This window comes from Pan paniscus, chromosome 2 (genome assembly GCF_029289425.2).
Source record: "Pan paniscus chromosome 2, NHGRI_mPanPan1-v2.0_pri, whole genome shotgun sequence".
NCBI lineage: Eukaryota > Metazoa > Chordata > Mammalia > Primates > Hominidae > Pan > Pan paniscus.
The window spans coordinates 8,956,948-8,979,439 of NC_085926.1; the positions used below are offsets into that span (position 1 = coordinate 8,956,948).

A 22,492-nucleotide genomic window follows, 5' to 3' on the forward strand; every position below is an offset into this window, starting at 1 on the left:
GAGGAAGAAAGGAAAGCAGAGAGGGAGGGAGGGAGGGAGGGAGGGAGGAAGGAAGGAAGGAAGGAAGGAAGGAAGGAAGGAAAAGTCTTGTCCATCTGTTAACTATACAATAACCTTACCTCTTCAGAATGGGGCTAAGAATCAAGAGTCAAAATAGGCCTTTGGGTAGACATGGGCAGCCATTAAATCTATGCAATCAATTCCATGGACTTCTGTAACTAAAGTCCTGCAATGCTTGTTCTGATCAGAAACATGTAAACAGCAGTCTAGAACCATTTGGCTAAACAAGCAGAGGCCCACCCAAACACAAATTCTTTTTATAGCACCTTAGGGTATCAACACTGTTGAAAATATAGGCAATATATAATAATAATAATAGGAATATTTTTAGGTTCCTTTGTTCTAGGTATTATGCTGGATATCTTTTACTATAGCTCTTCATTTCTAATCCTCAAGGTATCGACAGTATTATTCTCATTTTTTAGATGAGGAAACAGGAGCCAAAGAGGTTAAATATCTTGATCAGTCATATTAGAATTAGTAGGGCCTAGACCAATGCCCAGTTCTGCCTGAATTCAACATCAGTATGCTTTAAACTGTACAATAAAAAAGGTGAAATCATATTCTACTTCCTTTTTGTGAGCTGCTGAGGGAATTTTACTTCAATTGTCATCTAAAATGTTTAAATTCTTAAACTTGGAGTATTTGCAGAAAAACGTATCCCTTAATGGTGGACAAACAAAAGCAGTAAGTGATGCTTACATATTTTTTACTGTAAAAATAATGATAGAGATGGACACTGGCTACAAAAACAGAGAAACAATATTCACTTAAGTCAAGAATGATGCCACACTTAGACAAAAATATTCTAATAAATGTTCAACAACAGGTTAAGAACATTGTTTTAAATAAAACTAAGTCAAGGAAAAAAAATCATGTGTTCTTTGAAAATAAAAGTAAAAGGTCAGATGAAAATATAAGAGCTGTATGTCAGCCTTGTATCTGAAAACCTCTAAAATTATTTCCAATATCCCTTTTATATTATTAAATTTAGAATATTAAATATTTAAAAATCATAATGGCACATCAAATGACAACAACAAATGAGAATGCCAAGAAGAAATGAAATTGACAGACAATATAAATACCTTACATTTTGGTCATAGGATTAAACTTCCTCCCTCATAAATCTTAAACCACAGTTCAAAAAAGTAATGAAACTGATAAGCTTGAATTTCATCCCTCCTAAGTTTGCAAATGAAGTACCACAACACTTTACACATGACAAATGTTCACCACAAGGATGATGCCAGGAAGAGCAGCAATTCCAAGAAGGCAAAGAGAGAGAGGAACAAACGATATAAACCATCCCAAATCTACAAATAATGCTTCCCACCCTACGACATCCAATATAATGAATAATTAAATCACCTATTCCTTTCGGGAAGGAGAGGGAACAGAGGAGGGCTCAACCATTCCATGACCTCCCTTTAAGTTACACCAAAAGGTCTGTGCATCCAAAGACCCTGACCACTTCTCTTCAACAAACAGATGCTGTTATTTGCAAGGCTTCCTTTATCCTAGCAGGGAAGTTGTTATGCTTTCAGTACTAGCTGAGGAAAAAAATAAACCTTGAGAAAAACAGGCAATAAATTCCCTTTTAAAGGCATGGCCCCATCCTCTCATAGATTTCAAAAACTAACTGGTGAAAAATGTTAAGAAAAACAGTAGCTTTAATTGGGAAAATCAGAGAATTTTAAAGTTTCTTAATCTAGGAAAGTATGCCATCGTTTTTAAACTATACCATCTTTTTTTCCTTAAGGAAATAGCTAACCAGGCATTTTCTAGGATGTGCATGAAGTTAGCTCAGAGTACAGTCGGCCCTTCACATCCACCAGCTCTGCATCTGTGGATTCAACTAATCACAGAGCAAAAATGTTCAAAAAATAATAAAAGTAACAATACAACAATGAAAAATAATATAAATTTTAAAAACACAGTATGACAACGATTTATATAGCATTGTATTAGGACTATAATTAATCTAGAGGTGATTTAAAGTATAAGGGAGAATGTGCATATGCAAATACTATGCCATTTTATGTCAGGGACTTCAGCATCCACAGATTTTGGTATTCTCAGGGGTCCTGGGACCAATCCCCTTTACTGAGAGACAACTGTACTAAATTTGATCGTTTTTAGAATGCAAACCAATAAAGAAATGTGTAATTCTATTGAAAGAAATCTGTTTATATTTTTAAAAGCAACATAAGGTACCTCCAAGAATGTTCCAACAAGCCTAGAAGTCCCATCCAGTCACATGCCGTATAATGATGCTTTGTTCAACAAGAGACCAAATACACAGTGGTGGTTTCATTAGACGATAATGGAGCTGAAAAATTCCCATTGCTAAGTGACATCTTGATAATCCTAACCCTGTGTGGGCCTAGGCTAATGTGTGTGTTTCCATCTTCTTTTTTGTTTTGTTTTTTTTTTGAGACGGAGTCTTACTCTGTCGCCAGGCTAGAGTGCAGTGGCGTGATCTCGGCTCACTGCAACCTCCAACCCCCTGTTTCAAGCGATTCTCCTGCCTCAGCCTCCCAAGTAGCTGGGATTACAGGCGTGTGCCACCACGCCCAGCTAATTTTTGTATTTTTAGTAGAGACAGGGTTTCACCATGTTGGCCAGGATGGTCTCGATCTCCTGACCTCGTGATCCACCCACCTCGGCCTCCCAAAGTGCTGGGATTACAGGCGTCAGCCACCAAGCCCGGCCTCCATCTTCATTTTTAAGAAAAAGTTTAAAAAGGAAAAAACAATAACAATTTTTAAAAACAGAAAAAACCTCACAGAATAAGGATATAAAGAAAGATGCTTGTACAGCTATACGATGTGTTTGTGTTTTAAGCTAAGTGTTATTACAAAAGAGTCAAAAAGTTAAAAAAATGTAAAAGTTTACAAAGTGTAAAAGTTACAGTAAGGTTAATTATTGAAGAAACTTTTTTATAAATTTAGTGTGTAGTCTAAGTGTACAGTGTTTATAAAGTCTACAGTAGTGTATGGTAAAGGCCTAGGCCTTCACATTCACTTATCACTCACTCATTGACTCATCGAGAGTAACTTTCAGTCCTGAAAGCTCCATTCATAGTAAATGCCCTATAAAGATGTACCATTTTTTATCTTTTATACCATATTTTCCCTGTACTTTTTCTATGTTTAGATACACTAATAGGTACCATTGTGTTGCAACTGCCTACCGTATTAGCTATAGTAACATGCTGCACAGGTTTTGTTACCAAGGAGCAATAGGCCCTGCCATATAGACTAGGAGTGTAGTAGGCTATACCATGTTGGTTTGTGTAAGTACACCGTATGATGTTCACACAGCAACCAAATTGCCTAATGACACATTTCTCAGAACACATCCCTGTTAAGCAACACATGATTACACTTAACTGCAGGGGCACCTGACCACTACCTAAACACAGTAAGTCCTTCATAAAAATTCTTGCTTCACTTGCATGATTAAAACTAAAAGTAATCCAAGATATTGAAACATACCTTTTCATATCCCTTTGGGTGACCAAACTCACTTTCACACATTCATGCATTTGACAGGAAGTAAAGTTGCATATCTGAGCTTTATAAAGTACAAGCAATTACATATTTCAAATGCCATACCATTTAATACATGCTGAATAAATCCGATTAAGAATTAATAGATCAATATATAGCAGACAGAATCAATTATAGATATGTGTATACACATGAGTTAGTACATACATATATATAACATACGTATATTACTTATCTCTGTCCATTGAGAGGGCCTAGAAGCAATGACACCCCAGTAGCAACAAGCATACCCAGCACCAGATGCTGGTCTCTAAATACTATTCTCCAAGAAGAGGAGCTCCTTGGAGAAATGGCTGATTCTAGGGCTTGGGCAGGAAAAGGAGTATCTTCAGAGCACCCAAAAGTAAGGAAGTCCTCAAATCTGCATTTTAACTCTTAATTATTCTATACTACAGGAGAATTTCTGTTAAGTAAAGGAAGAAAATCTTACTCTAGTAAATTTTCCATGTGTGAATAATGACTGTTACTTCCCTTCTTTGACTATAAAATATGCAACCCTGCATTCCCTAATCCAAAGGTGCACAAAGTAAAGAGAGAACACATATAAAAGGCAAAAGTAGTTAGAGGTTAGTCACAAAATTAAATCATACCGTGCAAAATTCAAGCTTTTTACCAGTTCATCTAATATGCGGTTATTTTTCAGATCCGGCTCTGTGACAGTCTAGAAAAAACAAACAACAGACGGAAAAAGGTCAAAAACAATAATCAACTTGTCATAATCTTGTTTTTGAAAATGTCTGAACCAACCTCCTGAGGTTCTCCATCCCACTAAGTCTTCTAAGGCAGCCTCAAAATAAAGTTCATTTATCTCATGCTAATATGAAATTTTAAAACAGTGAATCAGTATCTGCTGACTGGAAGTCTGATAAAAGCTCTCCAGAGCTTCTCTTATAATCATATATACTCTGTACTGACTACAATCAAACCTAATATAAGCAAGAATCTTTCTTCAAAATGCCAGCACTCAGCTTTCTCAAAAATTTCTCCGGAAAAACAGACGAGAAATGTTCTTTTAAGTTCTAACATTGGGAGAGGCACTAAGTGTTCAAGGAGAATTTTAAAGTAAGATTGGTTTTCAGGAATGCAAGAGAAAAGTGACAAACCCAGTACTTATTTGGCATGAATGGTACACAGTTTATCTCAGCGATGAGACCATCTTGTCAAAAGCAGTGTAACATATCGTAAAGATCTTAGACTTAAGAGCCAAATCACAAAATTTCTTACATAGAGAAATAGTTCGAAATGTTCAGTGACACCCTGACACCACATACCTACCAGAGAGGCAAAACTAACCAAACTCCTTACCTAGTCCTAGTGTCGGCTCTGTCAGACCTCACTTGTCTCTTCTTTCTTTATTCCCACTTATGTTTAATTACCCTTTTAGTCTACTTTCCACCTGTTCCCACTACTTGAAAAGTTTCAGAAACAATAACAACAAACTTCCTAGGGTTTTCCCTGAAGCTCTGGTAGGGGAAAGATGTAAGGGAACAGGTAGGCCGGATTAAGCCCAACAGCCGTGCATATTTACCTTCTGCACAAATACTTAGACAGTTCTTTGCAAATGAATACTCATACCACCAGAGTTTCTACCAAAGTGAGAAATTATTAAAAATTAGAAGCCATAAAAACATGGGTCATAAGAATTAAAGAGTGCTACTTCCTAAAATACATTTAGGTTTTCAGAAATCTTAACAAAAAAACTGAACAAAGCCCAGCTCTTCTTACATGTACTTTAGAGGTCCTTTCTGAAAACGTCTTTCATATAGCTTAATTCAGTAATTACACATCACCCTATATATACACAGGCTTTTACGCATACACAAAGCAGAAATATTTGCAGCAGTCAGTAAGTTTTAAAAAAAGGAAACAAAAACTCACCACACAGCAAGTTGGACACTGAGTTTTATAGGACAGAAATTTTCTTATACAGAGAGAGCAGTCTGCAAAACACAAAGTGCAACATAATGTTAATTAAGCTATATTAATAATACAGGAATATGACTTCTAACAAAATCTTAAGCCTTAGACTATTTCCATCATCTAAGGTATATCATCATAAGCTTAAATTTCTAGTACCTCTACTCTATGCACACTTACACATGTGATTAAACAGCATTTTAAGGAAAGGAAAACAAATATTGTAAGTCTTTAGGATACCACAACTACACAAGCAACATACATCACTCTCTGTCCTCCATCTGCAAAGCACAGGAAACATACACTTGGGCTGCGTACTGTATAAACCTGCCAGATATCTCTACTGCTCATCATTTGAAAATATAAATTTTGAAATAATATATATACACATATTAAGAAAAAATATATATCCAGGTTATCACATTAGGGACTTCCATATCTTAATTCTGTAAATAATGTCCTCTGTCCCACATTTAACAAGCACTTTTGTGGCAGGCACTAAGAACAATATATATAAAGGAAGGTTCTTGACCTCAAGGAGCTAATAAAATAGTGAAGCAATTACAGCATAATTCCGCATAATATATCCTAACAATTTAAGCAGGAAATGGGCACAAACTAAATTCACCACACTCAAGGCAGTGTAAATGTTCTCCCGGTCAAAGACAAAGCAGATGTGACTAACAGAATGGTACCTTACTAATTACCTAAGCTAATTTACTAGTAGCCCAAATTCAGCTGGATTCTGTTTAGTTGAGGAGGAGACAGTATAATTTCAGTATACTGTATAAATTCAGGATTCTGTTTAGTTGAGGAGGAGACAGCATAATTTCAATGGTATGGATATCCAGGAAATAAGCAAGTCTTGCCAGCCTAAGTAAGAGCACCCCAGGAGGAAAAACAAAGAAACATATTATGAAAAGGATAAAACAGACAACAGGTTGAGTTCTTTTAGGAAGCAAAGATGAATACAGGGGACCGATTCAGCATGTAAGGGGCTTGGAAGTCACCACTCTGTCCTAACAAGTAAAAAGCTGAACAAACTGAAAAACCAACAACTTTTCGTAGATCCAGCAGAAAAGCAGGGTCACAGGGCAAACTGCTCCCCGCGAACTGGAGAGAGAGAGGGGGGTAATACAGACAATCACAACTTACTGGAACAGAAACCCACAAACAGAAACCTCCATGGGAACCAGAGAAGAAACCTGTGCTGGAACCAGTGCTGGGGAGGGAGAACCTGAGCTGTAATTGACAAATTGCTGGCGGCTCAGTGTGGGCAAGTCTGAGAGTTAAAAACTCCAGGGAACCCTGTCATTGCAGGCATGGAGAGCATGTCCTCACACTTCTGTGAGTTTTAGTTCCAGGAGTTCTTCAAAGTTCTCACAGTGAATATTGGAGAAAAACCCCCCAGTCCTTCCAGGAGTAGGAAGGTAAAAGTAACCATTTCTAAATAAGTCATAGTCGTCTGGTTTTTTTTTTGTTTTGTTTTTTCCCCTTCAAGATGGAGTCTAATTCTGTCACCCAGGCTGGAGTACAGTGGCGCAATCTCGGCTCAATGCAACCTCCGCCTCCTGGGTTCAAGTGATTCTCCCGCCTCAGCCTCCCGAGTAGCTGGGATTACAGGTGTGCGCCACCACACCCAACTAATTTTTGTATTTTTAGTAGAGATGGGGTTTCGCCATATTGGCCAGGCTGGTCTCAAACTCCTGACCTCAGGTGATCGCCCACCTCGGCCTCCCAAAGGGCTGGGATTACAGGTCTGAGCCACTGCACTGGCCCAGAGTAGTCTGTTCTTAACAAAGCCCTCCCTCAGGAGAAACTATTTTACAGAGCCTAATCTACTGGAGTTTTATCAGAGCCCAGCTGACTCTGGAAAAAGGAAATACACAACTCCAGCCCTCTAGCCATCCTGTCCCATCTAAGGAGGGGAAAACTGAGGAGCACTAGTGACATTCACAGTCCAGGGGCAAAGTTCGCTAAAAGACCTAATCATAGGACTATAGAATGTGTCCCCTCTGCCCATACCTAAAGGCCTATTTACTGCAGTTCCTTTTACCCAGGACATCATTTCCAGTTATTAAGAAAAAAACCACAAGGAAAAACACACAGTTTGAAGAAACTGAGCAAGCATCAGAACCAAAGTCAGATATACCAGAAATGTTGAAATTATCGGACCAGCAATTTTTAAAAATTATATGCTAAGGGTTCTAATGGAAAAAGTAGACAACACGCGAGAACAGATGGGAACATAAGCAGAGAGGTGGAAATTCTAAGGAAGAATCAAAAAGGAATGCTAGTGATAAAAAGAACCACTATAACAGAACGCCTTTGATAGGTTCATTAATAGATTGAACACGGCTGAGGAATCTCTGAGCTTTAGGACATGTCAATGGAAACCTCCAAAACTGAAAAGCAAAGAGAAAAAAAGACAGGAAAAATGGAATAGAATATCCAAGAACTGCAGGATGACTACAAAAGACGTAACATACACATAATGGGAATACCAGAAAGAGAAGAATGAAAGGAACAGAAGAAATAATAATGGCTAAGAATTTCTCCAAATTAATGTTAAACACTAAACTACTTATCCTGGAAGATCGGAGAACACTAACCAGGATAAATGCAAAAACAAAACAAATAGACACCTCAGCCAATCATATTGAAACTACATAAAATCAAAGATAAAGAAAAAATCTTGAAAGAAGCTGTAGTGGGGGCCTTACCTACAGAGGAGGAAAGAATGACACCTGACTTCTCACAAACCACAGAGAGTACACGGAAATATTTAGTGTTGAGAGAAAAACATCACCAACCTAAAACTATATCCTGAGAAATTATCCCTCAAAAGTGAAAGAGAAATAAGGACTTTCTCAGACAAATACAAATTGAAGGAATCTGTTTTCAGTAGACTTCCCTTGCAAGAAATGCTAAAAGAAATTCTTCAGAGAGGAGGAAAATAATTTAGGTCAGAAACTCCAATCTACGTAAAGAAAGGAAGAGTACTGGAGAAGGAATATGTGAAACTGTAATAAAAACTTTTTCTTGTTAATTTAACAGATAACAGTTTGTACAAAAATAATAACGAAGTATTCAATTATAGATGCTTATTATGTATATGCGTATAAAAATGCATGCTTATGAATGCTTATGCATAAGTGAAATGAATGACAGCAATGGTACAAAAGACTACAGGAAAGCATTTCTTAGCTTGAGCTGCCATAACAAAATACCACAGACTGGGCAGGTTAAGCAACAGAAATTGTTTTCTCATGGTTCTGGAGGCTAAAAGTCCAAGATCAAGGTGGCAATATGGTAAGTTTATGCTGAAAGCTCTCTTTCCGGCCTATAGACAACCACCTTCTCACTGTGTCCTCCCATGAGGGGGTGGGGAGAGACCATAAGCTCCGGTATCTCTTCTCATATGGACACTAATCCCATCACTAGGGCTCCACTGTCAGGACCTAATTTAAACCTAATTATCTCCCAAAGGCCTCATCTTCAAACACCAACACATTGGGGTTGGGGCTTCGACATAGGACTTTAGGGGGGATAAAATTCACTCCAGGCATTCCACCTTTAACCTCCCAAATTCATGTTCCTCTCAAATGCAAAATACATCCATCCCATCTCAACAGCCCCAAAAGTCTTAACTTATTCCAGTACCAACTCTAAAGTCTAAAATCTAAAGTCTCATCTAAATATCACCTAAATCAGATATGGATGAGACTCAAGGTATGAATCATCCTGAGGCAAAAATTCCTGTCCAGACTCATTCTCTTAATTATCAATGCTATTCTCTTTATACTATAAGAAGTCTCCTGAGCAATACCGTAAGTCAAGAAATCCTAAAACCTAGCTGCTCAGCTCAGTCACCTAGGGAGATTTATGTTGGTTTTAACTTAGTTTCCCAGGCTGTAGCCCCCAGTCATAGTGATTCAATGGATTTTGGTCAGTAAATCACATTATTAATATGTAATATTGATTCAACAACAGCAACAATTTTTTAAAAATTAATAAGTTGTCACTATTAAGTTGAATTATATGAAACTGACATTTTTGGTTAAGTCAAAAATGGACAAATATTGGCAATTTCATGTGGTTCAAATAAACACTGCACTTAGTATGTGCTCTGTTCTAAGCACTTTACATGTATTAACTCTTTTGATCCTTACAGCAACCCTGAGGTTGGTACCAATGTTAGTCACACTTGACAAGAAGAAAAATGAAGCACAGGGCTCAGCCAACTTGCCAAAGATAATGGAACTAATAGGTGGCAAAGGCAAGCACCAGAGTCCATACTCTTAATATATTAATTATTAAAAATTACATATGCTCCTTGACTTAACATGGGATTACATCCCGAGAAACCCATCATAAATTGAAAATATCATAAGCCAAAATGTATTTAATATACCTATCTCTAGCCTGGGAAAAGATCAAAATTCAAAATTCAAAGTATGGTTTCTACTGAATGTGTATCGCTTTCACACCATCGTAAAGTTGAAAAATCCTAAGTCAAATCATGGTAAGTCAGGGACTGACTATATCTATAAATATTTGTTTATAATAAATATATACTGTATATTTATACTATAAATAATGTATACTTATATAAATACGTACTATGTATAGTTATATAATGTATACTTATACAATATATTGTGTATATATTACTATATATGTAATTGTACCTATATAAGTATACATTATATATATTATGTATACATCAATAAATAACATTTAATTAATAACGTCACATGTACCTTTTAAATTAGTATTTATAATAAGGCTACTACTTTCTCTTCTGCATAATCTTGTATATCTTTCCTCTTCTTTTCTTTTGAAATGAGGAGAACCAGATATGGAGTCCTAAGTAGATCAAGCCCTAGGCTTAATTTCAGTCTACTAGACTACTACCAAATATGTACTGGTAAGCTGCAGACCAGCATAATTTATTTTCTAGTGGGCAACTATGACAACCCTTCCATTCAAAGAAGAACAGCTGAAGAGTTTTGAATTCATGTATTCCCAGAGGGCTTCATTTAAATCACCTATGAAATTTGTCTTTCCATCCAAGAGAGCCCAAAAAAGATGTGTGGGCAGAGTGGAAGAAGGTACAATAACAACAATGAATTAAAGAGTAGTTTCACAGAAATATCCAAGCCTTGGGAGAGGGGGCATCTCTAATCCCAAGCAAGATCCTAGATAAAATAATTGGCTTGTGGACACCGATAAATTACCACTATTTTAAAGCTTGGCCAGCAATCTTTTTTTTTTTTTCCTTCTGTGGATTTTGACTCAAAAAAAATTAATCAAAGCTTGTGTAGAAGTAAAAAGCAATTTTATTTCATTTTTTAAAAAAAACTGAAATATGAAATGTTCCACTTACGAAACCTTTGCTAATTCAAGAGACAACATAAGATTCTATTAGGCAAATAATAAACGTGTTTATCTTCTTTTATATTCTCATGAAGTAGCACTGTGAAACAAGGCAGAGGAGAAGAGAAATAGCTACACACACAAAAGGGAGATATAATTATGCAGAGCTGCACTTCTGGAAATTCTGAAATGCTAGTCTTTAGTTGGAGGGATGTTATTCTCTTACCAACTAACTGTCCCTTAACATTAGAACTGGAGGCAGATGCCAACCTTTTCAGCTTTCTTGGACCTCCTGTTCTTTTCACACTGGTTTTTGCTTTTAACTGGACACTTTAGATGTTTCTTTCTAAAAAGTTCCTTCTTTCATAAAGTCCTTAAGATTTCACATGACAAGGATTGGTTTAAGTTTTAGAAATTTCCTTTTTACTATTAAGATGCTAGACTCTTTTGATGTTTGAAAGCCAGCCGATTGCTAAATATTTTGATCATCTTCCATTATCAAGTGAGAAAAATTATATCAAGTGCAAAGAAAATTGGCACTTGAGCATATCAGTCTATTAGCAAGACCATTTTTCACTTAATGGTGTTTTATGGGTTGGAGTAAGTCTGCTCCCTCTTGCCCCCAAAATACTCTTTAATAGCACAAATTTGGATCAATTTAATTGACCTGCATTCTGCCAAGGCACCCCACTCACACCTTTGTACCTGCAGAACTACAAATGTAGTGTTTATTACTCATATCCAAAAACCTAAACAGAACAAAACAAAGTGATTTAAAAATGATAAATCATGAAAAATCTAAGAAGCAACAATAAATACCTAGGATTCTGGATCACCAATTCTAGTCAATCCAAGATGATACCAGAACATGACAGACCTGGCTTCCACTAAAGCCCTGGGGGTTTTGTGTCATTAAAACACTAAAGACCCAGAGCAAATTTTAGACATGACGGGACTTGTGACAACTGGTGTTTAGTAGAAGAGGCCTACTGAATATTGAGACTTCGCAAGTGAAAAAAAAGTGCTCATAAAATAAAAAATCATCATTACTGAAACTCCCCTCCACTGACTTCCTCTTAAAGAATGGCATAAGTGACAGCTATAAGTCATGAAGAAGTGAGCAAACAACATATATCCCTAGGGAGAGAAACAGAAGACTAGCACTTACATTGTGGGGGCTACTTGAGAAACTGGTTTCTGAGCTGCCTGAATCTATACACTGACAGAAAAGGGAACCAGGTTGAGGGCCACTGAGAACAAAAGCAAAGGTCTGGACTAGTACCACACTCACTGGCCAGTGTGCCTCCCCCAGGCTCAGCAAGGAAGAGAAACCCCCAACTTTCTGCCTGGGGAGAGAAAGAAGGGAAACACGGTCCAATGTTCTAGCTTTTCCAAGAGCTGGTCAGAGGACTGGCTTCTGTCTCACCCCACTAAGCAATGAACCCTGCATGTTCTAGGTGACTGGGGACTGCTAAGAACAAAAAAGAGCTGGGTCGCTTGCTACTGATCCAGAGGACCCATAGTACAGCAGACAGAGGCTGATATAGCTCTGTGGCTTATCTTGGGAGGGGAGGCTGGGAGAGAATAGTGGAGTGTGTGACCAACATTTGAACTTTTCAAAGGACTGCCTAAGGGAATGGTTTCTGTCTCACTCAACTTGGGGTGCTTTGGATCAGCATACTTTAGATGCTTGAGGGCAGCTGAAAACAAAAGAGGTTGATGGCTTACAGCAACTCTGGAGAACCTGCAATACCATGGACAGACACATGAGAGAGAAAAACAGCAGCTAATGAAAAAACTGACCAAATCTCTCGACTTGGAAATTTATAATCACAAGTCCAGGGAAGACACATCCACAGAAAAGGCTTAAGAAGCCCCTAGAATCTGCAGTCAAGCTGACTAGTAAAGATCTTTCTCTATATGGTAGTGCTCCCTTATACACAGGCGAGACATTCCATAAAGCGCAGTGGATGCCTAAAACCACAGATAGTACTGAATCCTATTTATACTATGTTTTTTCCTATACATACTTACCTATGATAAAGTTTAATTTATTAATAAGACACAGTAAGAGATTAGGAACAATAACAATAACATAGAATTAAAACAATATACTATAACAAAAGTTATGTAAATGTGGTCTTTCTCTCAAAATATCTTGTGCTGTACTGTAGATTGTACTGTAGATCTTAGCAACCTCAGCATACAATTTTCTTTCCTTTCCTTGTTAAGAACTTTCACCTTTTCACTTAAAGGAAGCATTTTATGATTTCTCTTTGTCATATCCGAATTGCCAGCATCATTACTCTTGTGCTTTGGGGCTACTATTAAGTAAAATAAGGGCTACTTGACACAATTACTTGTGTTCTGCAACACAGTTACAATTACTGTGACACTGCAACAGTCAATCTGATAACCAGGATGGTCACTAAACGATTAACGGTAGATAGCATATGTAACATCAACACACTTGACAAAGGGATGATTCCCATCCTGGGCAGGACGGCACAAGATTTCATCAGTGCTTTACTTAGAACAGAGTGCAATTTAAAACTTATGAATTATTTCTTTCCAGAATTTCCCATTTAGTATTTTCAGAATGCAGTTGACCACAGGTAACTGAAATCACAGATAAGGGGGGACTACAGTACAAAGCCAGTCTGTAACAAAGCCACTGTGAGGGAGTGAGGCCCTGTCTCCCAAACAAAACAAAACAAAAACAAACAAACAAAAACAATGTTATTAGCTATGTTACAAAATAAAGGAAGAAAATCATATGAGCATCTCCACAGCTGCAGAAAATACTTGACAAAATTCAACACCCATTCATGATTTAAAAAAAAAAAAAAAAAAATCCTCTCGCCTAACCAGGAGTACAGAAGTGCCTCAACTTGGTAGGTTTATGAAAACATATTAAGAATATTAAAAAAACTTACAGCTAACATCATACTTAATGGTAAAAGACTGAATGCTTTCCCCATAAAATTAACAGTAAGGACAGGATGTCCATCCACACCACTTTCAACACTGTAGTTGAGGTACCAGCCTGTGTAACAAAAAGAAACATAAAGGTGTATAGATCAGAAAGGAAGAAGTAAAACTGTCTTTATCCACAAATGACATGATTGTGTATGCAAAAATTTCTAAGGAATTAACAAAAAAGATGCTGGAATTAAGTGAATTTACTGCAGTCAGAAGACGAAAGGTCAATACAAGTTATATTTCTTTGTGCAAGGTCTGTGCAATGAAAATCAAACAACACTGTTGAGAGAAATAAAGATAGAGAAGTGTATCATATTCATACACTGAAGACTCGGCATTGTTAAGATGTCAGTTCTCCCAAATTGATCTCTAGATTCAATACAATTCTAGTGAACATCCCAGCAGGCTTTTGGTAGAAATTGACAACCTGATTTTAAGTTATACATGGAAATGCATTTAAAATGCAACGATCCTAAAAAAAACAAAGAAAAAAAAGTTGGAGGACTTACAATGCCTGACTCCAAGACTTACTACAAAGCCACAGTAATCAAGATAGTGTGGTACTAGCACAAGGATAGACATATATGAGTCTAGCATATAAGCATTTTAAAATATTGTACCTTGAGGTATTTACTGCAATAGGGGTTATCCTATCATTGTTCAGGAGTTAGACAAACAGTTTACAGATTATTTAGGTTCATGCTCTTTCCTGTTCTCTATTTTCAAGTTGATTTATCTTGGAAAGCTAAAGAAACAGTAAACTTAGGCCTAAACAATTGGTTTTAGTGGGCAGTAGTTTTGGTGAAAAACTACTAAGTTTCTAAGATCAATGGAATAGAAGAGTCCAGAAATAGACTACAGATGGCTAGCTGAGGTCATACTGACTGAGATGGGGAGAAATTTATCAGATAATAAAAATGTTCAGTATCTTAATTGCAGTAGTTACACAGCATACACATTTGTCAAAATTCATGAACACTTTTATACCTTAACGTGCACTTAAAATGGATGTATTTTATTGTATGTAAATTACACCCAAATAAAGATGATGTAAAAATATATTTTAAAACAATCTCCAAAACTTATCTTGGTTTTTAATGTGAATCTTGTCTGGAAGAAAACTAACATTATTAAGGACTCATAATGTGCCAGACAGTGAGTTCTGCACATTTAATTCTCACAAACATTTTCTAAAGTAGTAAATACTCACCAGATTTTCAAGAGTCAAGCCCAAGGATATCTGCAATGCCCGTGCTGCCGTCACTGCTATCCTCTTATTATGTCTTCTCCACAGAAACTTTTTCACCAAAGCTACTACCAACTAAAACCAATTTCTTAGGCCTAAGTTGACTGTTTTTAACTTTCCAAGATAAATCAACTTGAAAATAGAGGACAAGAAAGATCATGAACCTGAATAACCCATAAACTGTATGTCTAGCTCCTCAACAATGATAGGGTAACCCCTATGCACTAAATATCTTAAGGTACAATATTTTTAAATGCTTATATACTAGACTCATAAAGAGAAGTACAAACAAATTCCAACATGAGTCTTTCCAGCATCACATAGCAGTTAAGGTATAAAACTGTCTGAAATAAAGTCAGTGGTAGAATTCTCCCACTGGGGCAATATTCTTATTGTTACAGATTTTTAAACTTTGAAATTCTATATCAAGTACTACTTGGTGGAACCACCTATCTGTTATCCTGTTAAAAACAAAAATTCTGAAACTTAACGTCAAAAAGCACTTGGCAAATAAAGAACCACTTATTGTGACCAAAAATTTTATTGCCATAAATGTTATAAGAATCATAAAAATATCAAAGAGGAATGAGGTAGAAAATATAGAAGCCTTGTAAAAACCTACAATATTCAAGAGGAAGGCAGTGAAAAAGACCTTCTGAAAAACTACAAGATAGAAGAGCTAAAGGTGAAACATAAATATGTGCACATATCTTTGGTGTTAAATTAACACTACCTCATGTAAAAATCGCAATTTACTAACTCACAGGAACAAAACATACTTACAGTTATGTGAACACTGAGGTATTATCATTGCAATGTTGAAATACTCGAAGCAAATTCCACACCGCAGCAAATCATCTATTGTCTGAAATGCAAATATGCATATATACATATCAGAAAGACATCAAAATTGGAAGTCCTGTCACAAAACTTTTTCTCTGTCCCCTAAAAAAAAATCAAATTCTTTGTCAAATACACAAATTCAAAAGCTAACTCCAGATAAACTGCAAGGGATCTTGACAAATAAATAAAAACTTCTCTCATATGACTCTTATACATTCAGTCTCAGGTTGCCCAAATTGCTTTAGACAGCTAAAGATGATGGCACACCGATTCTTGCGCCATATTGTCATCCCTTCACATAAGGGCTACTGTGCTTCTGTTCCACTTCCAATGCGCTTCCAGCTGTTACTCCAAGCCTCCTCCTCTTCAGACTCCAGCACCTAGCCTATAGTCACTATTGGGTGAAAGGTGGCCATTGCCACCACACAGGTTAAGAATCAAATCAAAGAATGTTAAAGCCAAACACTAGAAACTGTCTAGTCAAAAGAGGAAGCTGGTATCAAAAGCAGGCACACAATAGTAGGCATTAGTCAAGCCAAGACCAAAATTCCTGTCTCCCGTCTGGCAGTCCAGTGCTTTCGGCATGGTACTACACACGGAGCCAAATGAGGAAGCCTGGAAAGAGCTGGGGCAGTGAAAGCAGAGGAAGGGAAAGTGGACAACTTGGAAAGAGAGATGTGTGCCAACCTGGAATGCAATCCAAACAGGAAAGGAACTACTCTGGCAACCTAAAATCTTTCAAATTGTTTAAAATAAAACACTATTCCATTCAATAGAAATACTTTTTTAAAGGAGGAAGCTCTCGGCGGGAGGACCGCTTGAGTCCAGGAGGCGTAGGTTGCGGTGAGCCCACACCGCACCACTATACTCCAGCCTGCATGACTGAGTGAAACTGTCTCAAAAAAAAGAGGAAGCTCTCCTTCATACTGATATGAAAAGATTGCCAAGAGAAGTGAAAAAAGGAAATAAGGTATAGACAGTACATATACTATGCTACCGTTTGTTTAAAAGGAAGAGGTGAGTAAGAATGTATTCTAATAGGCCTAGCATGGTGGCTCTGTAATCCCAGCACTTTGGGAGGCCAAGGCAGGAGAACTGCTTGAGTCCAGGAGTTTGAGACCAGCCTGGGCAAAATAACAAAAATTCATGTCTATAAAAAATTTAAAAATTCGTTGGGCATAGTGGCGCATGCCTGTAGTCCCAGCTACTCAGGAGGCTGAGGCGGAAGGATTGCTTTAGCCCAGGAGTTCAAGGCTGCAGTGAGCCGTGATTGCCACCGCACTCCAGTCTGGGCGACAGTGAGACCCTATCTCAAAAAAGAAAAAAAGGAAAAAAGAATGCATTCTATTTTCATTGTAAATGTAAATAATGAGAAGATAAACAAGAAGTCATAAATAATGATCAGGGCCAGGAACATGGTAAGAAGGAGACTTTTACTTTTTATTTTATGTGTATTTTGAACCATGTGAACCTATTACCTGAATTTTAAAAATGTAAACAAAAAAGGACTAATGTTGCTAATGGTCCATATGATAAAATATTATGCAGCCATTAAAAAACATGCTTTCAAAGAATAATTAATGCCCTAGGAAAATAAAAATCAGAAAATAAATCTATGCCAATAATACATAATAATAACAACTCTGTAGTTTAATCTTCATAGCAATCTTATGAAGTCCACAGCATCAGTATCCCAATTTTAAAAATAAAGTCTACAGAGTTCCTAAGTTGGCTGGATCAAACCCAAGAAGTTGACTCCACAGTGATCCCAAATTTTAAATGCACAAAAACCAAAGGAAAATAAGGTAAAATATTAAACACTGGTTCTCTGGGTGGTAGAATTATGGACGGTTTTATTTTTCACCTTTATCTTATTCTGAATTTTAATTTTTTTCTACTGTGTACACATATTACATTTACAATATGCCAAAAACAGTAAATTTTTGTTAAAGTAAAACCAGGGAAATAATAAAATGCCAAAATCTTCCATTATTGTGGATGGTAAGCTGTCACAGACACAAAAATCTAAAGGGTTATGTTCAAGATCAATTAAGAGCAGAGGCAGGCCCAGAAGCCAGAACCAGTCTATTATATCACACTTTCTTATCTATGCCATCCTCTTCTGGTGGAGGAATGATTCTGAAAGATCTGCAGAGCACAATTGTGGAAGTTGACACTACATCAGATGAGCTATTTCTGGTTCAAATTTCTTGTCATGTCACTCCAAGACAGTAACATGCATATCACATGTGCCTCAACCAACTAAACAAAAAATGATGCCTGAATAGAGAGTGGTCAGCAGACTCCCCAAAATTTCTTTAGTTTAGAGAGAGAGAAAGTGAAAGGGAGAAGTAGAAAATGGGTGGAAAAACATAATAATTACAAAAATACTCTTAAGTTTTTGGGGTTACAGATCCCTTTGAAAAATGGATGAAAACTATGGACTCTCTTCTCAGAAAAACATACATGCAAAAATTTTACAAATAACTTGAGACTCCAAAGTCTTTCTGTGAATCCTAAGTTAGCAACCATGGATTCTGAGTCAGACTTCTATTCAATAAAAGAAGTAACTTCGGTCAGATCTGCTTCTGGGATCTGATAGTTCTTTGTGCCTGGAAGAGTTCAAGCAAAAATTAGGTGAGAAATTGGCAGATGTGTTATAAAGGAGATTAAAATACTGAAAGGGGCTGGTTTTCTAACCTTAAGATTCCATGATTCCAATGTGAGCAAAAAATATGGGCTCAATCAACTCTCTGGTTGAACACTCACTGAACACTCTGTGGTGCCAAACTCTACATTCAGTGCTGTGGTGAGATACCAAAGTCAGAGAAGACATGGAACCCGCCTCTAAAGAACACTGAAATTGTGGGAATATGTAAAGTGTGCTTAAATCTACAAAGCAGGAGCTTTACAGGTTACAGAGCTCTTTTACTTTCCTTATCCAAGTCAAGCTTCATGACAACAAATTAAAAGGGGAAAGAAGCATTTAACACAGTGCTAATAATAATAAAATATATTCATTGAATGCTTACTACATTCCAGATACTTTCAATCAAGCAGCAAATAATATTTGAGCACCCACTTGGTGTCAGGCACTGCAGTAAGCACAGTGAATACACGGCAGAATCTGTGCCCACATACATCAACTAATTTATTTAATCAATCCTATGAACTGTTATTTTTGTCTCTAATTTATAGTTGAAGAAATTCAGGCTCAGAGAGGTTAAGTTACTAACTGAAGGTCATACAGTTAAGAGGCAGAGAGGAGATTTCACCCAGCACCACTGGAACTCAAATCTGTGCTCTTCTCCACTGCATCCTGGTGCCAAGCCCACAACTCCAAAACTACAGCTTTCCTGGATCATTTCACAATGTCAGCTTCTCATCATGCAGATATCTCAAGTCCCCAAGCACTCTAGACGTCACTGATGACAGCAGGAAGAACAAGGCCTTCTACTTACTTTAGCCTTCACTTAATTCTAAAGTCAAATTTATGAGTCAGTGGGACAGATATTATAATCCCCAAGTCTACAAAACTGAGGAAGAGAAGAAGGCTATCTTAGCCACTGTGAGAAACGGAAATAATCACAGAGCAAGAAGACACACTAAGCAACTGATCTTTAGCCAGCACAGCAAAGTGCATCTGCTCTTGAGCAAATCCAGGGCCCACCACTACTGTAAATGGAAACTGGTATGCCTTGCCAAAACAGAAAGTGGCCACAAAAATAAATGTTATTTAAGTGAAATAATTAGATGCAATCCAAGATCAGCGCTGAGCCTGAGTCCTGATCTCTGTTTAAGAGACATGAGCACTTGTTAGAGAAGAGTGAAGGTGTCTTAGACAGGAGTTGGGGCAGTATGTCAGAACAAACCAGCACTAGGTTTATTGAGAATAATCAGAAGAAATGAAAGAGCCTGTAAAGGAGACTACCTGCTTGGCTACGTGATTACATACATGTTATCTGATAAAGCGTCCACCCAAAATCATGTCCGGTGTCACTGTTTAGTGCTTGACACAAAGTAAGCTTTCAGTAAAGAACAGCTGTCAATGTCATTGTTTGGAATAACTGTTTTTCTCCATGTTATTGCTGGGATTGGATCGCAGAATAGCTGGTTCCATAAGACTGCCAACCTCAGCTCACCAGGCTTGTCCTTGTCACTTATCAGAGGAGTAAACTGAGACCCAGAGCCACGCGGTCGGCTAGTGGCAGGGCAGAGCCGGATACCCGGGCCCAGTGCGACGCTCGCGCCTCATCCTTTCTCCTTAAGGCGAGGACAGGCTCCGCAAACGGAGGGACCTCCCCCCGCAGACACCCGGGAGCTCCCAACCTCCCCGAAGCACTCACCTTCATGACTGCCAGGCCCGGAGGCCACCGAGGCTCGGCCAGGGAGTCCATGGTCGCTCCCGAAGATGCTGGGGGTCTGCCACCCACTAGCCTCCGGCGCGCCAACACCACTCGAAATTCCCCGCGCTACCGCATTACGTCAGCAGCCCGCGACGCGCCAGAGGCGGGCGCGGAGCCTGCCGGAAGTTGTAGTAGTATGTGGGCGGGGCGCCGCTTAAGGGCTTGTACTGCGCATGCGCCAGGCTTCTGCCGCACTTACCTTGAAGAAAGCGAATGGTTAAAAAGCGTAGAGCCAGTTGAATATTAAGAAAAGATAGCCAGGAATCAAACCAAATCCAGACCTCGCCAGATCTGTCAAGGTCTAGGCTCATGACCCCCTCCGGGTCGCCCACCCTAATCGCAATGACTATCCGTCCTTGCTCTGAACAGAAGTTTTTATATCCATTACTTTATGTCTCCCGTATTACAACACTGGGAGGTAGATATTAACATTGTCAGTTTACACAAGAGAAGCCTACGCCCGAAAAAGTGGATAGAGTTTCGAGTCAGATTCCAAACAGGACCTCTGGGCTTTAAATGGGAGCTGTTGCTTTTATTCATATTAAAATTTTAATGCACAGTTTTTCTTTTTCTTCGGAGAGAAGCACCATTAACTTTGGCATATAGCCTTCTAGATATTTCCTATGCAGATTGACAAAGATTCTTTGCTTGAGCAAACTTTAGTCAGGCTCCTGAACCTTCTCCTAGGCCAATCTGTGTACTTCCTGTAAAATCCAGTTTTAGCAAAAAAACCCCGCTAAATCAAGTTACCAAGAATCCCCACCTTTGATATGTGATCACTCTTGATATCTGATGTGTTCCTCATCCTCCACCATCCCCCAGTTGATGTCTGATCACCCTGGCCTCTTCAGCAAGAATCTACTCTTACCTCTGATGTTTCCTCTTAGTAATTTTTCATGCACTGCTCCCCACCCTGCTTCCTGGCTATAAATTTCCATTTGCCCGTGTTGTTGTATTCAGAGTTGAGCCCAGTTTTCACCAATTACAAGACACAGTTCCAGTGGTCTCTATACCTACTTGAATTGTCCTGATTAAGTCTTCCTTATTGTGCTTTAACAAGTATCATTGAACAATTTTTTTCTTAAACGAGATATAAACATAGATACTTTTTTTATACATGTTATATTAAATGCATGAGGAATGGAGGTTTACGGTGTCCACCCCCGCCCCCCACTTTGTATCAGCCAATCATAGAACGCATGCAAATGAACGCAAATGAATGCCAGGCTGAGCTGGAAAATGTTGGATAGTTCTGGATGCGGAGGAAATGGGGTCTTGGAGAGACAAAGGAAAAGCATTTAAGACCAGGTCCGTGGCCTGAGTGAACCAGTAATTGTTTTTTTCACAGTACTAGTTGGACAAGGTAATTAGGTTTAAGGTGACAAATGGCTGGGAAGGTGAGAGAGGAAGAGAGAGGAGATGAGAAAAAAGAGAAAGAATGGGTAAGGAGAAAGAGAGAGAGAGATAAGACAGGGACAGGAATGTACTTTTTGCATTCAACCATGGAGACAGATTTGGAAGCAGGCAGTACTTGTTGGTCCTGGGGCCAAAATTCATTTCCCTATCTATGGAGAGCCTCCAGGACAGGATGCGGTGCCATTCATCTCTGAGTGTCTGCCAATAGCTGGTGGGTGAGGCTGAATGAATGGATGAATCACCGACTAAGCCCACATTCCCATAAATCTTTTCCTCCCAGGCTGAGCATTTCTCTTCCTGCCATCTTCAGCAGCACCAGGGTGATAGATCCCATCAAGCCCACCTCTAGGCCCAGGAAGGAAAGTTCAAGAACACAAGTGCACTTTGAGCTCAGTGCATTTGTCTTGGGTGTTTATCTAACCCTGGGAGCCATTCTCCTCTTAACAAGCTGCTGTTTGTACGGACTTTCTCCTTCTGTTAGATCAATAAAGAGATTGTACTTCCTTATTCAGGACTAAAAACAAAATGTTCCATGTAAAATAAAAGCAGGCTAGTGTTTAGTGGAATCTTCTGTGGCACATAGCACACAGTGAGGAGTCAGAATAGGGTGGCCAGATAAAATACAAGTTGCCCAGTAAATCTGAATTTCAGATGAACCGCACACAACA

The 22,492-nt window shown here is 38.2% G+C and overlaps 1 protein-coding gene across 2 annotated transcripts in view; it reads right to left on the reverse strand.

Annotated features, from left to right (window-relative positions):
* RAD18 (RAD18 E3 ubiquitin protein ligase) overlaps positions 1–20,519 on the reverse strand; it is an 85,996-nt gene extending 65,477 nt beyond the window's left edge. For both annotated transcript variants that reach the window (XM_008966829.4, XM_055110896.1), the window contains exons 1-4: positions 20,349–20,519; positions 15,943–16,024; positions 5,514–5,575; positions 4,226–4,296 (exon numbers count right to left, since the gene is read on the reverse strand). In XM_008966829.4, coding sequence (XP_008965077.1) covers positions 4,226–4,296; positions 5,514–5,575; positions 15,943–16,024; positions 20,349–20,399 — 266 coding nt within the window. In that variant the 5' untranslated portion in view covers positions 20,400–20,519. The remainder of the gene's footprint in view (positions 1–4,225; positions 4,297–5,513; positions 5,576–15,942; positions 16,025–20,348) is intronic.
* Between the last annotated feature and the right edge of the window lie 1,973 nt (positions 20,520–22,492).